At 43.2% G+C, this 14,955-nt stretch overlaps 1 protein-coding gene and 1 pseudogene across 2 annotated transcripts in view; one reads left to right on the top strand and one right to left on the bottom strand.

The window, feature by feature from the left end:
• Window positions 1–14,955, top strand: part of LOC101395853 (solute carrier family 23 member 1-like) — a 54,614-nt gene that overhangs the window by 15,765 nt on the left and 23,894 nt on the right. The window contains exons 4-6 of the mRNA XM_087431134.1: window positions 7,101–7,260; window positions 12,990–13,171; window positions 14,089–14,209. Coding sequence (XP_087287260.1) covers window positions 7,101–7,260; window positions 12,990–13,171; window positions 14,089–14,209 — 463 coding nt within the window. The remainder of the gene's footprint in view (window positions 1–7,100; window positions 7,261–12,989; window positions 13,172–14,088; window positions 14,210–14,955) is intronic.
• The window catches only part of LOC101397583 (WD repeat-containing protein 91-like), a 50,994-nt pseudogene continuing 43,290 nt past the window's right edge, over window positions 7,252–14,955 (bottom strand). Inside the window, exons 13-14 of the transcript XR_015552224.1 lie at window positions 14,315–14,530; window positions 7,252–11,186 (exon numbers count right to left, since the gene is read on the bottom strand). The product of XR_015552224.1 is annotated as a WD repeat-containing protein 91-like (transcript). The remainder of the gene's footprint in view (window positions 11,187–14,314; window positions 14,531–14,955) is intronic.

The following is a 14,955-nucleotide window of genomic DNA, read 5'->3' as shown; positions in this document are numbered from 1 at the left end:
AATTTATTCTTTATATTTTTCTTTATTTGCCACTTATTTTCCTTCAAAGTCCACGTGTTACTTTATAACTAGGAAAAATAAACACCACTTAAAATGTGTTTTTAGAAAAGTATCAGGGTGTATTTCATGAGCCACACTCTTTGAATCTGTGCCTGAGAGCCAAAGTCCAGTTGGCTGCCCATTACCATCTTAGAAGGGGGTCTGGGACTATGATTCAAGGCCGAAGCCTTGAGAAGCCTTGAGAAGTTTCTGAGATTCTTCAATCTTTGTCACCTCACCTGCTTTTATCTTTGTTTCCCTGTAATTATTAGCATTAAAGCCCTTAAAAACAAAAAATGGCAGAGTCAGCCTTGATGGCCTACTGGTTAAAGTTCGGTGCTCACCACTTCAGCGGCCTGGGTTTGCTTCCGGGTTGTGGAACCACACCATCACCTATCTGTCAGTTGCTGTTCTGTGATGGCAGCTCATATAGAAGAACTAGAAAGACTTACAACTAGTATATACAACCATGTACTGGGGCTTTGGAGAGCAAAAACAAAAGAGGAAGACTGGCAACAGATGTTAGCTCAGGGCGAATCTTTCCCTGCAAACAAAAAAGGAGGGGGGCAAGCATGGACGTCTTTGGCGCAGAACAGAAGGAAGGACTGGAGCAGTGGCACCCAGTCGACCACCAGGTTGGGGGCAGGTGTGAAAGGCACACTCAGGACAGTGGGTAGTGATGGGTTTAAAGAAGACAAAATGACAGGCTTCCCCTCCCCACCAGAGATCTTATCCCCCTTTTCTTCTAGGCAGAGGCAAGCACTCTCATCCCTCCAAGCTGATTATTTACACATTTTTCTCCAAGTCTCTAACTAATATGCTTCTATTCTAGGCATTACTGATTGAGGTGCCAATATGGATGACTGTAATTACTTTTTCTCTCACAGCCGCCCCCCCATCACATACAAGCACACTTCCCATCCTCCTATTTGCCCACGCTCCCAGCGCAGATCAATATTCAGGGCTTACGTTATGACTATGATGCTATTCAGAACTGAATCACAAAGTTCCTGTCCTGCTCAACTTTATGTTTACCCTGGAGCTAATATCTTTCTTGTTTTTAACATACTTAATTTTCTATGTACTTATTTCTAATTCAACTCTAAACTCTCTGCCTGTTGTCTAAATCTCTTCTTAATAATTTCATTCACATCACACAGTCTATCAGCTTCATGTTCTTGATGAACTGTCTCCTGGAGCCCTCTGACTTGCTGCAACCTGGAATGGTTGCTGTCTATGCCTGGTGCTCAGCTGTCATCCTGAATGCCTCTTCACCCTTATCCTGGGAATCCCCTGCATGTCAGTTCTCAAGTCGAGATCTCTTGTTCCTGCATCTTTGTCTTTCTTTGGTGGAACACAATTATCTAGTAGTATCCTGAGAGACCGTACATGGGAAGTAAATTTTGTAAGACTTTGCATAAGTGAAAATGTCTTGATTCTACTCTCACTTAATTGATAGCTTGGCTGGGTATAGAATTTTAGGTTGGAAATAATTTTCTTTCAGAATTTTGAAAGCAATGCTGCATTGTCTTCTAGTTTCCAATGTGATTTTAAGAAGTCCAAAGTCGCCTCTCCCCTTCTTCCTTCTCTGCAGGATTTTTTACAGGCCCAAGTGATGCTGGGTTTTCTGTCTATTTAACATTTGGGAGAGGTCTATCTAGTCACAGTGTCTAACATACAAGATCGACTATGACCACCCTGTTACTAAATCCAGTAGACTTCCTATTAGCAATTTTCCATCCACTGACCCCCACCCTGCTCCTTGGCTATAAATCTCCACTTTTCCTTGTATGGGGAGTTAAGTCTGATCTCTCCCACCACAAAAACCCATTGTAGTGCCTCTCTCCTTGAATAAAACTGGCCTTAATATCTTTAATAAGTGTCACGAGTAATATTTTCTTTAACAAGGTACATGTGAGCTCAGAGAGAAGGGTTGATGCTTACTTTCCCAATACTTTCAAAAGGTTAGATATTCCTGTTTTATGGGACAAAATGAGACTACCGAGAGAGGAGAAAAATGTCCCACCTGATCATCAGCATAAACCCTTCACGTATATTGTTCTTACCACAAGTCCTGTTGTCAGTTGTCCTTATAACAAACACACTGTTGTAATTTGGCCCCATGACACAGATTTTCTGATCAGGGCTCCCCCACTTCTCAGCTGAACCCTGCCACTAGCTTCCCCCCAGCATCAGTTTCCTCTGATATCGCCCTACCCACCCTGAAGTACTCTTGAGATGATGATAGGAAGACACTGTGTAGGTTTGTAAAGACTGTATAAACCTAGATGTTAATACTACCCCCAGGGACACATTTCTGTGGTTTTGCCAACGTAAAATACCAATCCTGTCAGACTTTTAGGATACCTTCCCGAGACTACAGATTTTGACATTTTACCTCTTCTTAGAAAACATGCAAGTGATTGTCGTAAAGGAAAATGGCAGAGAGTTTTCTCTTCTTTGTACTTAAGCCAACAGATGAGATGGTGATGGGTGAAGAGACAAGTAGGATGGACAGAGAGAGTCTGCCCATGTTTTCTATGGGATGTTGTCATGGTGGCAGTGGAGATTTGCACCCAGATCTCAATCCATCTGAGCCAAGAATGGCTTTTTCTATAAGGGTTTATGAGGCTGGCTGTGGGTGAGATGGGGTAGGGAGAGGGAGAAGGAATAGGTGGAAAATGAAATTAGAAGGTCTGAGGATAGAGTGACAGGTCCCTAGTGTATCATAACATATTTGTAAGTCCTTGTAAATCCTATTTGGAACAAGATGAAGTGTAAATCAATAGCTAAAGTTAATACATATCATGTTGGGACTTGTGGGACATTATTAGAGCACTTCCTCCAAAAAAATCTAACAAACAAAAAGAAACAGAGACAGTGAGAGAGGACTGGAAATCGATTCAACAACAATACTAGAATGAGAAGCTTCAAAATAATTAGTAGATCCAATAAAAGCAACTCCATCCCAGTTGACACATGTTGTGACATCACATGAAGAGAGCCATGCATCAGACATTAACCCTTAAATATTCACATGAGCCCCAAAAGTAGACAGACACTGCCTACTAAAGAACTAGAACAGAAGAAATAACACCGAGGAGTCAAGTGAAAGCTGTGCAGAGCTGTGCAGGTGAGGCTGTGCTACCTGAGGGCTGAGTGGATGCCACAGAGCAAGGGGTAATTGATGCAGAGACCCAGCCTTGGACCAGCCCAAGCACATGGATTCCAACAACACAAAAGAAAACAAGGATCATAGAAAACAAAACTTAGAGAACCAACATGCAAGAAATAGGAATGCCAAACAACAGTAAGAAACAGGCCCACACGGTAACATCTGCTATTTAGAGGAAACATTAAGAAAACGTGCTGATGTGCACTACCTTCTCAGGACGTACCCACACATTTCAGAGGGAATAATAATGACAATTATTGCTATTTATTGAGCTCTTCTATGCCCCAGTGTAAAACTCTCCACCATTTTCCTTTACAACAATGACTTGCATGTTTTCTAAGAAGAGGTAAAATGTCAAAATCTGCAGTCTCAGGAAAATATCCTAAAAGACTGATAGGATTAGTATTTGAGGTTGGCAAAACCACAGAAATGTGTCCCTGGGGCTAAGCATTTACATATATTTTTTCTTCACAGCTACTCCTTGGGGAGATTACTACTACCTTTATTTTATCAAAGAGGACACTGAGGTTTGCAGAAGTTAGGCAACAAGCCTAAGTCACACACTGATAAGGTAGAGTGAGATTCAATCTTGCCTTTGGTCTATGCCATGCTCTTAATCGGTGTCACAGGTGAGTGATGAAGAGTGAGGAGACCCAAGCACTTGTCCTGGTTAACTCTATGACTTTGGGCCCCAGATCTCCTATCTATAAAATGACAAGGCCAGGCTGGATACATTTCAAAGGACTCTTCTAGCTCTAACATATTGAGTTGTTTTAATGAACGGTCTATGGTTTACAAGAGAGACATTTAAGTCAGAAGGCACACGTATAATAACAGTGAATCATATTCATGGGCAAATTAAAAAGGAGTTGCCATCATGGTAGCAGATGAAATTAATATGAAATTTAAAAGAGCACCGAGATATACATTAAGGTCATCTTAAAAGGTAAGAGATATGCTGAACAACGAAAGCCTAGTCATGATACTGAGTGCATATATCCCAAACATGTACCAGCAAAGTGTATAATGGAACACCTAACAGAAATGCAGGAAATACATGTAGATCTATCTATCTATATATCTATCAATTATCTATCTACCTACCTACCTACCTATCTATCAATAAAAAGGGTACCAATAAGAAGTTATGGGAAAGAAATGGGAATGCTAATGAAATGAGGTGGGGAGAGAGAGAAGAATGAATGGAATTGGAAGTTCTGAGTGTAGAATAATGGGGGAAGAATTTATTGATACATTGTGTGAATCTAAAGGTAGGACATGATAATACACTGAAGAAAATGGAAAAAAATTCATCTTACTCTTGAACATAAAAGGTATTCAGCAATCCAAAAAAGGCAGAAAGTCAGTATCACATGTCCCAACCACGTGTAATAATCTCGGAAGAACAGAGTTAGAAAAGTGCTCAACTACTTAAAAATTTTGAAATATTCCCTTAAATAATTTCTGAGTTAGGGATGAATTCCTGCATACAATAAGAGAAAACATTTTTTAAAAATGTAAATAAAGCTCACTATCATAAGTGAAGAATTATTACAGGGGCCAGCCCTGTGGCATAGTGGCTAAGTTCACACGCTCTGCTTCAGCAGCCAAAGTACGTGGGTTCAGATCCTGGGCAGGGAACTACGCACTGCTCATCAAGCCATGCTGTGGCAGCGTCCCAAGTACAAAATAGAGGAACACTGGCACAGATGTTAGCTCAGCGACAAACTTCCTCACCAAAAAGAATTATTAGAAATGTTTCAACAGTATCCAAATTCTATGTCATAAATAGATTGATTATAGGCAGGAAAAACAGACATGAAATCACATGAATGAGTACACGTCCTTTATGACTTAATGAAATGGAAATTCACATTTATTAGGGTTTCATTACATGCCTATTAAACTAAAAGAACAAAATAAAATAAAACCCGATGCTGGTAGGGTTTTTGTGACACCAGGCTCAGTGCTGGAGGGATGGAAAAGAAAAATAATGAATCCCTGCCCTCATGGAACCCAGTAATACTGAAATGGCTGAGGCAGTGGTGGCATACTAACACGGTGGAGTGTTTGTAAGCATAATCCTAAGGTGTTTAAAGCAATCCCTGAGAGTCAGTTACTATAAATGGTTAGTTTGTTAGTACGAGCGCTAACAGAGAAATGTGTACCTAGAATAGAAGTGGGAGTTTTGTCTCACTCACCATGAAATCTCCAATACCTGGTGCGCAGTGTCTGCCACACAGGAGATCCTCAATAAACATCTATTGAATGAATGAAATGTGTATACAGAATTATAGCTAAAAATTAAACACAAGTCCTATATTATGTACTCTCTGGTTATACCCTTATACAAAGAATTCTATGTTCATTTTAAAAGCTCAAAAGGCATTTTGCAATGATATACATATAGCATGTTTTCCTTCTCTGTCAAGATACTCACATTCATAATTTTTAAATTAAAAAAGTTACTCACACATACTCATACCACCACCCGTGTGTTCCTGCCCTGTGTGTGCAGTGTATTCCATTCCATCTTGGAGCATTATGGGTCTAGATTTACAAATCTAGATCAGTTGTTCTCAGCCCTGGCTGCACACTGGCCTCACCCAGATCTTTGTGCACTCCCCATGCCTGGGCGCACTCCTAGACAAGCCCTTGAACTTGTCTGAGGGTGATGCCCAGGCATCGCCGATCCCAGTCTTCAGCCAGGATACAAAGGCCACTTAGGCAGCAAAAGTTTTCCGTACACTTTATGTTTTATTACATAATATGTGTTCAGTCATTCTTAAGAATAATCCTTGAAGCTGTCTTCGTAGAATCCTGAGTTCAAAAATACCCTGCTAGTACTGTAAAGAAAAAGTACCTGGAGGCCGGCCCAGTGGTGTAGTGGTTAAGTTTGAGTACTCTGCTTCAGGGCTTGTGGTGTGTGGGTTCAGATCCTGGGTGCAGACCTACACACTGCTCATCAAGCCATGCTGTGTCAGCATCCCACATACAAATTAGAGGAAGACTGGCAACAGATGTTAGCTCAGGACTACACTTCCTCATCAAAAAAAAAAAAAAAAACAAGAAAAAGTACCTGACCAAGAAGGGCCATAGTAACAAATGCAATCAAGAGGCTAGAATTTCTCTGTTCCACTCCCTTCCCCCACTCAAATTCTAATGTCCAGGGCTGGCAGACTTCATACTTTCTGACACTCTAGTAAGACAGGATTGTTGGAGGTTGACTGTCAGGCTGTGTTCACCCTGAAGGGAAGACAAGGCAGGGAAGCACTGCTAGAAGTTCTTACACAGGCCAAAGTTAGATACCGATCAGGAGTGAAAAGGGTTTGGATGGGGGACACGCCCTGATAATGACCTCAATCCTCTTCTGTCTATGCGTAAAAAGGAGCCAGAAGGTAGAGGTCTGGGACTGCTGTTCAATTTGAAGACACAAAGGAATCTGGCAACCCAGACTCTAGGCTGTGCATCTCTTATCAGTGGGAGAACTCCACATCTGTGAGCTATGCTTTGATCCTGGGTCCAGAGAAGATTCTCTGGTACTGGGGAAGACAATGGCACCCACTAACTGTGTTCACTGAGCTCTGTGCTGTCTCCAGATCTTTTCCCAGCACCTAACTCTCTCTTCCTGGGCTTGCATCTCCAGGACTGGGGTTAGGTCTGCTTGTCTTTCCCCTCCCCACCTCTCCTACCAGTCCAAAGTTTAGGAGAGTTCATGGGTCTGACTTGGAGCTTGGCAGGAGTTCTTTGTAAACTGAGAATAACAGGGGTCATGTGTTGCCTGGAAACTGAGGGAGGACTTGGGATTAAAAAGCCCCCATTGAGGCCAGTGACAGACTCGTACTGAAGAATCTTATGGGTAACTGCATCATTTCCCCTCCTCCAGGCTGCCCATTCTCCAGGGAGGGACATTTGGTTTTGTGGGACCCTCCCTGGCCATGCTCTCCCTTCCTGCCTGGAAGTGCCCCGAGTGGACACTCAGTGCCAGCCAGGTGAACACCAGCTCTCCTGAATTCACAGAGGAATGGCAGAAGAGGATCCGAGAGGTAATGGGGCAAGGGAGGTGGGTGGGAGGAATGGAGGGTACTCAACAGGGGCTCCCGAGTTGACTCATTTGTTCAACATTCATTGTTCAACTCACTGCTGGGCAAGATTCCAGGCTTTGAGATACTGCTGTAGCTAAGTCAGACAAGGAACCTGCCCTCGTTGAGCTAACATTCTAATGTGTGTATGCGGTGGGGCGGAGTGGGAGGGAGAGACAAATACTCCAAAACGCAAATAGAAAAGGAAAATCTCAGGGAGTTATAAGTGCAATGAAGAAAATAAAACAGGATGATGAGCAAGAGAGGGATTGGGGCTGCTGGGGTTGAATGGATGGAAAGTGAAAATAGGTTTACTTGGAAACGCTCACATATTTCATATTTAGTTCATGACCAATCTTAATCTTAAACAAAAGTCATGACCAATCTTAATCTTAAACAAAAGTCAAACAGACTACATCCTAATATGCCAGCATCACAGCACGAATTGGCCACTTTTACAATGTTCTTTCCTCAATGTCCATCCAGTACAGCCCAGTGTACTCTGAGTCCAGTTTTATCAGATGTGCTTCAGTTTGGTAGAATCAACTCTGGTGCTAGCATCCCTCATCCAAGACTGAAGATGTATCTAGAAATATTGCTAAGAAATCATTTCCTTATTTCCAACTTATTTTAAATGTAAAGGGCAAAGGAGCATTATCTGATACAGTAATTTGTCTGGTGACTCCAGTTCTTTCTGCCGCCATCTTTCTTTTTGCCCCTTGGGAGCCCTTCTTAGCCCATTCCCTTGCTCCTGTTGGAGGAGGAGATTGTGAGTCATTCTCGGCTATCCTTTAAACAGTGGGCAGCAAAAGTAACACTGTTAAACCCTCCTGTATGTCCTTCTCCAAGGTACTTTCCGATTATTTAATAAGTATATTATCACTGGATCCTCTCCACTGGTTAAGATGCGTCCTGATAACACCAGATGTTCCAGTCTGGCCCATTAATACCATCAGGAATCCAACAAGTCAAATTAAAGTGATTTCTATTATTTCCATCCTAGGGAACATGAAAGAAAAATCCCCAGTCTTGGGAAAATAAGGCTTCTATACTCTCTCATTTCTCAACCTGTCCTTTAGAAACTGCTCTACTGGTGACTCACTTTCGTGCCCCATGTTTAGTGTGATCTCACACCATCCCAGCCTGGAAAGCCAGCCTTCCGTGCCTTTGTCACGCACATTTTGTTGCCTCAAGCACATTCTAATTTTGCAATAATTTCACTGCTTTTGTGAAGTGATATGAAACATGAAAAGATCACTTGATGTTGTATTTCTTGGTCTACTCCTGTCCTTTTCAGGCTGTGAAAAGTGATCCTTAAGCTGTTAGATATATAAGTTGATATTCATTTGGTTGGCAATCTAGGCCACCAGTCTTCTACAGCAGTCTGGCCCAGGGCTTCAGCTGCAGAATAGGCAAAGCTCAGACCAGAAACACTGTCAATACCAGCTTAAAAAGATATTAAAACCTCCCATGCTCTGTGAAATGTCCAGTATAGCAGCCTGCCAGCTCTCTGGCCATATATCCTCATATTCTCCCACCAAAGGCACATGTGCCCACTGCTGTTGCCAATCGGGATCATCCTGGGCAGCACAAGTGATTTCACATGGAGATGAGGATTATGCTGTTTGTGAGTCCACAACAACATGTGTTTGTGAGTGAGTGCACGCGGCTTGTGGCCCAAGGTGTCATCTCATGGGCCCTAGTGACTACATTCAAAATCATACTTACCTCCTCTTTTTAAGACTTGGGGGCATCAACAAGAACCACCAGTATTGGAGATTTGACTAGAAAGTCCTGTCCCACAAAAGGTGAAATTTCAATAGAGTTTTCTATGATCCACTTGCCAGACCACACTGCTAGTCCATCGGCCACAGCCCACGAATCTGTATAATCACATAGGGATAATTCCAGGTATTTGTGTGTGCGGTCAGTCACATCACACGTAAGTCAGTCCACTGGCTGGATTTAGACATGCCTTACTTCTTCCATCAAAGTCCTTCTGTTGAAACGTTATACTCTTCCAGTCTCCATCTTTCTCAGCCAGCTGAGCAGCACCTTTAGCAAGATTCCAACCAGTGCTTTTTGAACTCAAAGACTCACATAGTGGGATCCAAGTCTGTGTTGCTCGAGTTATCTTGTGAGGTAGTGTCCACCCCAGGGGAGAGGGGACTGTCACTTGCTTATGGATCCTATGTAACCCCTGTGTAACTGCCTTTTCTTTTCCTAACTATAGCTATTTCCCTTGAATCAGCAAATTTTGTGGATCAGCCCCTTCCTTATTGGAATGTCTTTCTGACATCACTCAAGATATGATTGGGATCTCTGACCTAGGAGTTATTTGGTACCATTCAGTAGTGGGCTAATTCCAAACATTGCCCAGTAGCAGACTAGTTACCAATGATCTTTCAAAGGGAGAGTGTGGGTTAGCTGCTCCAGGCCACATCCGCACCAAAAGCCTCAAAGCAGAGCTGAAGACCCCGGCTTCTATCCGGGTCAGTCCTCATTCAGCGTGGACTCCACTACCAACACTTCTGAATCCTCAGGGAGCACTGTGCTTATAAGGACACAGTAGACCAGTCTGAGCCAGAACTTGTGAATCTCAGCCAGAACCTTCTGCTGTTCTTCCCTCTCCAAAACAGCGTTTTACATGTGCCTGTGCTCTGACATAAAGTCCAAAAGGGCACCCAGATGTGGGTGAACTTCAATAATCTCATCAAGCTCTTGTGCTTCCTTCTTCTCTCAGAGTGGACCAGAATTAACAGGGCTTTTTAATCTTTAAAGAACTTTTCCATGTAGTTCCAGATCAAGATATACTTAAGAATTTCACTTGTCAAGCTGGCGGGCCCTGGATTTTTGCCAGGTGCATTGGCCAATCTCAGAATGTTGTGTGTTGCACCACCTTTTCCAAATCAGGATGTACTTCTTCAGTGCAGCCTCCTGTTACTACATCATCATAGAATGAATCACAGAACACATGCGGTTTGTGGAGGGTTCTTTTTGTTTGTTTTTTTCTGTCCCCCAGGAAGCCTGTACTTGGCTTTGGTAAATCCAAATTAAAACTAAGCAAAGAATGAGAAGCAGGGTTGCCTTAACCTGCTCTGCTAGATGCCAGGGGCGGGATTTCCTTTTCCCTCACCTCCTGAGAACTATAATTCCTTAGGTAAGAATCTGTTACCTTCATACTATCCAAGAAGAAAGATCTGACACAGTGATTTGTCTCTTCTCCTACCTAAGTACTCATACTGCTCAATCCTCCCTGTGTTCTAATGAAGTGTCTGCCTCCACCTCTGCAATGGCATCAACCTTCACCACATTCAGAAGCAGTTACCTTGTGTTCTGAGGACACTGGGCAAGAGTTACGGGAAAGAATTTCCCTGGGGCTCGAACAGTATTAGTAGTGAGAGAGGATGTTGAGGGATACGGGCCGCGTTGCACCTGCATTGAGCACGGCATCCCCAGGGACAGACACATCCATATTTCCTTTAATACACTGTCTGTTTACGTTTGTTTTGTGATACATGCAGTCCTCTAAAGCAGAAGTCAGCAAACTATGCTTCTGGGACCAAATCCAGCCTGTGTTCTGTATCTTTACTCCCAACTAAGAATGGTTTTTACATTTTAGAAGGTTGTTTGAAAAAAGACTATGTGATAGAAACCACATATGGCCTACAAATTCTGAAAGACTTACTCTCTGGCCTTTTATAGAAGAGATTCACCAAGCCCTGCTCTAAGACCCTGGGCGTGGGGTGGGGCTTCCTCTTGCCTGCATCCAGACAGTCGTCTCTAGTACTTTTTCCCACATCACCTCCTAGTATCCAACAGTGAGCCCAAACCTGGAGTCTCATCTGTGGTTTCCAGCTCCCCCTGCTGGTCCAGTGATTTCTCCAGTGCTGTAAACAAGAGAAAAAAGTTCTTATGAGTCTCAACCGCATTTTATTAATTGATTGATTGATTGCGTAAATTCACTGAGCCAGTCTATTGGAATTTAACGTAGATTCTCCATACTTTGCTGAGTTATATTTTTCCACACACATCTCAAGGATTGAAATCACTGATGCTGGCAGGCTAATTGTACATCACAATGCCAGCCACAGATGAAAGTGATGCGAATACATGACCAATAGGAATGTCATTAATTACTGGGATATAAGAAATAAACGAGAGTTAAAAGTGAACAATGATTCTATTTTAAGGAAATGGTGTTGGCAGAAAAAGAAGAAAACCATGAGAGGAGATGGTAAGTTCAGTTTTCAACACATTAGACCAATTTACACTTCACCTTCCAGTATCATGGTGGTTTTTATTTATATACTTATATGTGCTTATAGATAAGTGAAAGAAATGACAGCAATGATGCAAGGGATGGGAGGGAGAAATCAGGACTACTTTGTTATTATAAGGTACTCACACTACCCATGAAGTGGTGTAATGTTATTTGCAAGTGGACTAGGATTAGCTGTAAATATATATGGCAAACTCTAGGGCAACCACTAAAAAGTAAAAAAAGGGAAGTATAACTGATATGCTAAGAAAGGAGAGAAAACGGGATCATATAAAATACTCATTTAAAACCACAAAAGGCAGCAAAAGATTGGAAGATAGAAATAGGAACAAAGAACAAGGGCAACAAATAAAAAAGAGTAACGAATACAGTAGATATTAATCCAACTATTTCAATAGTCATTTTGAATATCAATGGTCTAAATGCATTGATTAAAAGGCCGAGACTGTCAGAGAGGATCCAAAAACAAGACCTAACTATATGTTGTCTACAAGAAACCCATTTTAATTAGAAAGACTCAGATGGATTAAAAGTAAAGGGATGGAGAAAGATATACGATGCTAATGCTAATCGCAAGAAAGTGGAAGTCACTAAATTACTTTCAGAATGAGCATACTTCAAAGCAAAGAAAGTTTTTAGGGATAAAATAGAATGTATAACATCCAAACCAGTAAAGTAAAAAAGGAGAAGTAAAGCAAACTCCTTCAGTCCAAGATATCGGGGGTTGGCAAACCACAGTCCAGGAACCAAATCTGGCCAGGTGCCTGTCTTTGTAAAGGCCACAAGCTAAAAACGGTTTTATATTTTAAATGGTTGAAAAAATCAAATGAAGAATATTTCATGACAAGTCAAAAGAATATGAAATTCAAATTTCAGTGCATATAAATGAAGTTTTATTGGAATACAGCTAGGCTCATTTGTTCACTTCCTGTCTGGAAAAGTATGACAGAGCCCATATGACCCACAAAGCCTAAAATGTTCACTATCTGGTGCTTTACAGAAAAAAAAGGGCCAACCCCTGCAATAGAAAGTGGGAAAACAGAGAAAAGTGAAGCAGCAACATATCCAATACACTGCTGAGTGACGCTGCTTTACAAGCATCACCATCATCACTATGATCAATCAATAATGTTGAAGGCTACGCCCTGAAAACCTTCCTATTAAGTGAAAGTGTCCAACAGCTGGTTGGAAATCCAGAACTGGAGAAAGGAGAGAGATCAGAGCTCTTCTTTCCTCAGTTCCTTCAGGGTCCAGCTTTGCCTCTGCACTGCCTCTGAATGCACCACCCAGGGGTGACCAGATTTAGAGGTGGGCTGCAGCAGCGGGGCCTGTTCTCGGGGCCTGGGCTGGGCTGAGGCCCACAGTCCTGCTGCAAGCTTTGAGGTGCCTGAGCTGCACTCTTCCTCTTCAGTTGCAGGGCGCCATCATGGTCGCTTCCTGTGTCCAGATTCTAGTGGGCTTCTCAGGCCTCATCGGTTTTCTCATGCGCTTCATTGGCCCCTTGACCATTGCTCCGACCATCTCCCTGGTGGCCCTGCCTCTCTTCCATTCTGCAGGGAATAATGCTGGGAGCCACTGGGGGATTGCCGCCGTGTAAGTACTCTCTGGGGAGGGAGCGCCATCTAAGTTCTCTTTGGTGGAAGGTTACCCAGTAAGAAGAATAAGAGTCCTGGATATTGGCAAACTCTTGTGGTTTAGAAATACTTGCATGAACATTACGATAACTTAAAAAGCAGGAAAATTGGTACTTCTATTACTCTTACTGTTTATTCCATTATTAGTGCTTACAGATAATGAGATCATCGCAGCCAGTGTATAAGAATACTTAGTGTAGTGTTCACAGAAAGCTGATACTACTGTTCCCCTGACTACTAGGTTTTCATTGAGGGAATGTTTGTAAACTTCTGGCCTCTGGGAAGGCTGCAAAGACATGACTTCAGCTGTCAAGCATCTTGTAGTGTCTGGGAGAGAGACAAGACTTGGATCCAAGTACCTATGACATCAGGAGACAGTGATGAGAGTTACAGAATGTCATGCATGTTCAGGGGAGGGGTGAGGACAGCCAGCTGGGAGGATCAGGAAGGCTTCCTGGAAAAAGAGGTCTGAAGCATTTAAAGAGAGCATCGAAGGGACTTGGGGATGACACTGGACACTGTCATTCTCTCTGCCTGCTGTGGTCTGACCACAAGGACCTGCAGAAGAACCTGGGAGAAATGTTCTCTGAGTCTGGGCTCATTGGCTCCATCTGCTGGATCCATCCAGCTGCTGATCTCCAAGGAATAACAGCCTCCCCTCCCACTCCTCCTCCTCAGCCACCAGCAGCTTCTGAAAGGCAGCAGCCCACTTTTTCAGAGGTGGCAGGATTCTGCCTGTGCTGCAAAGCAGGGTCTAGATGGGGGCCCTCCCAGCTTGGCTACTGCTCCCAATCCCAGAGATACGTGGTGGCCCAGCATTCTGGACCCTCACTCAGGCTGAGCCCCTGAGTTGGGTGTGGTTTGTTTCTGTTTCAGGACCATCTTCCTCATCGTGCTGTTTTCTCAGTTCCTGAAAAACGTCGTGGTGCCCGTGCCCATTTATGGACGAGAGAGGACGGGTTTCACCTCTAAGTTCTACCTGTTTCAGGTCTTCCCTGTAAGCAGCACTCCCCTCCCCCTTCCATTCTGAGTTGACTCACCTGGAGAGTGAGGCACAGCCTCTGGCACTCCCAGAAAGCCCCCAAAACAAATGCTCTCTCACCTTCAGTGGCCTCTCCTCAATGACCGGAGAAGGAGAAGGAGGCCGAGAGGAGGCCTGTGGCCTATGGGGCGCTTCCTGACCATGGGTGGAATGCCGTCCAACGCCTTCCCTCAGTGTTCTCTCCCAGGAGCAGAGAACCCTGCCCTAGGTCGCTGCTCTGGGCACCAGTGTGGGACAGCCTTCTCATGTTCCCTGGGCTGTCCTCATAGCAAGGTTCTGGAAGACACAACCAGGATCACCACTAATTACACAAAACTAAGGGCCAAGTTGCTTAGATCTGGTTCTTTCCCTGTGGCCTATGGGTAGTCCATATACCCTGGGATGAGGACGGCATCTCCCTTTTCAGAGCCTTCCCTGTTGAATTCTCTCTTGAACCACACAGTCAAGTATGTGTAGCTGTCAACCACACAAATATGTTTGCAGGTTTCATTCAACTGTAAACTACATTTCACGTTGTAAAAAGATCCTTCCACACAATGATCTTATTGCTCCTTCAACAACACTGTAGGCCAGTGGTTCTAAAATTCAATATGCATCAGATCACCTGGGGACGCTGTTAAAAATACAGATTTCTTGGGTCCTGCCACAAGAGAAAAAAAATCAATGTATCTGAGGATTCTACTTGAAGAAATTTTGCTCTA

This window comes from Ceratotherium simum, chromosome 1 (assembly GCF_057802395.1).
Source record: "Ceratotherium simum simum isolate JZ-2026a chromosome 1, ASM5780239v1, whole genome shotgun sequence".
Classification (NCBI taxonomy): domain Eukaryota; kingdom Metazoa; phylum Chordata; class Mammalia; order Perissodactyla; family Rhinocerotidae; genus Ceratotherium; species Ceratotherium simum.
Note: the sequence above shows the minus strand (reverse complement) of the source record. Positions and strands in the feature narration are given on the sequence as shown.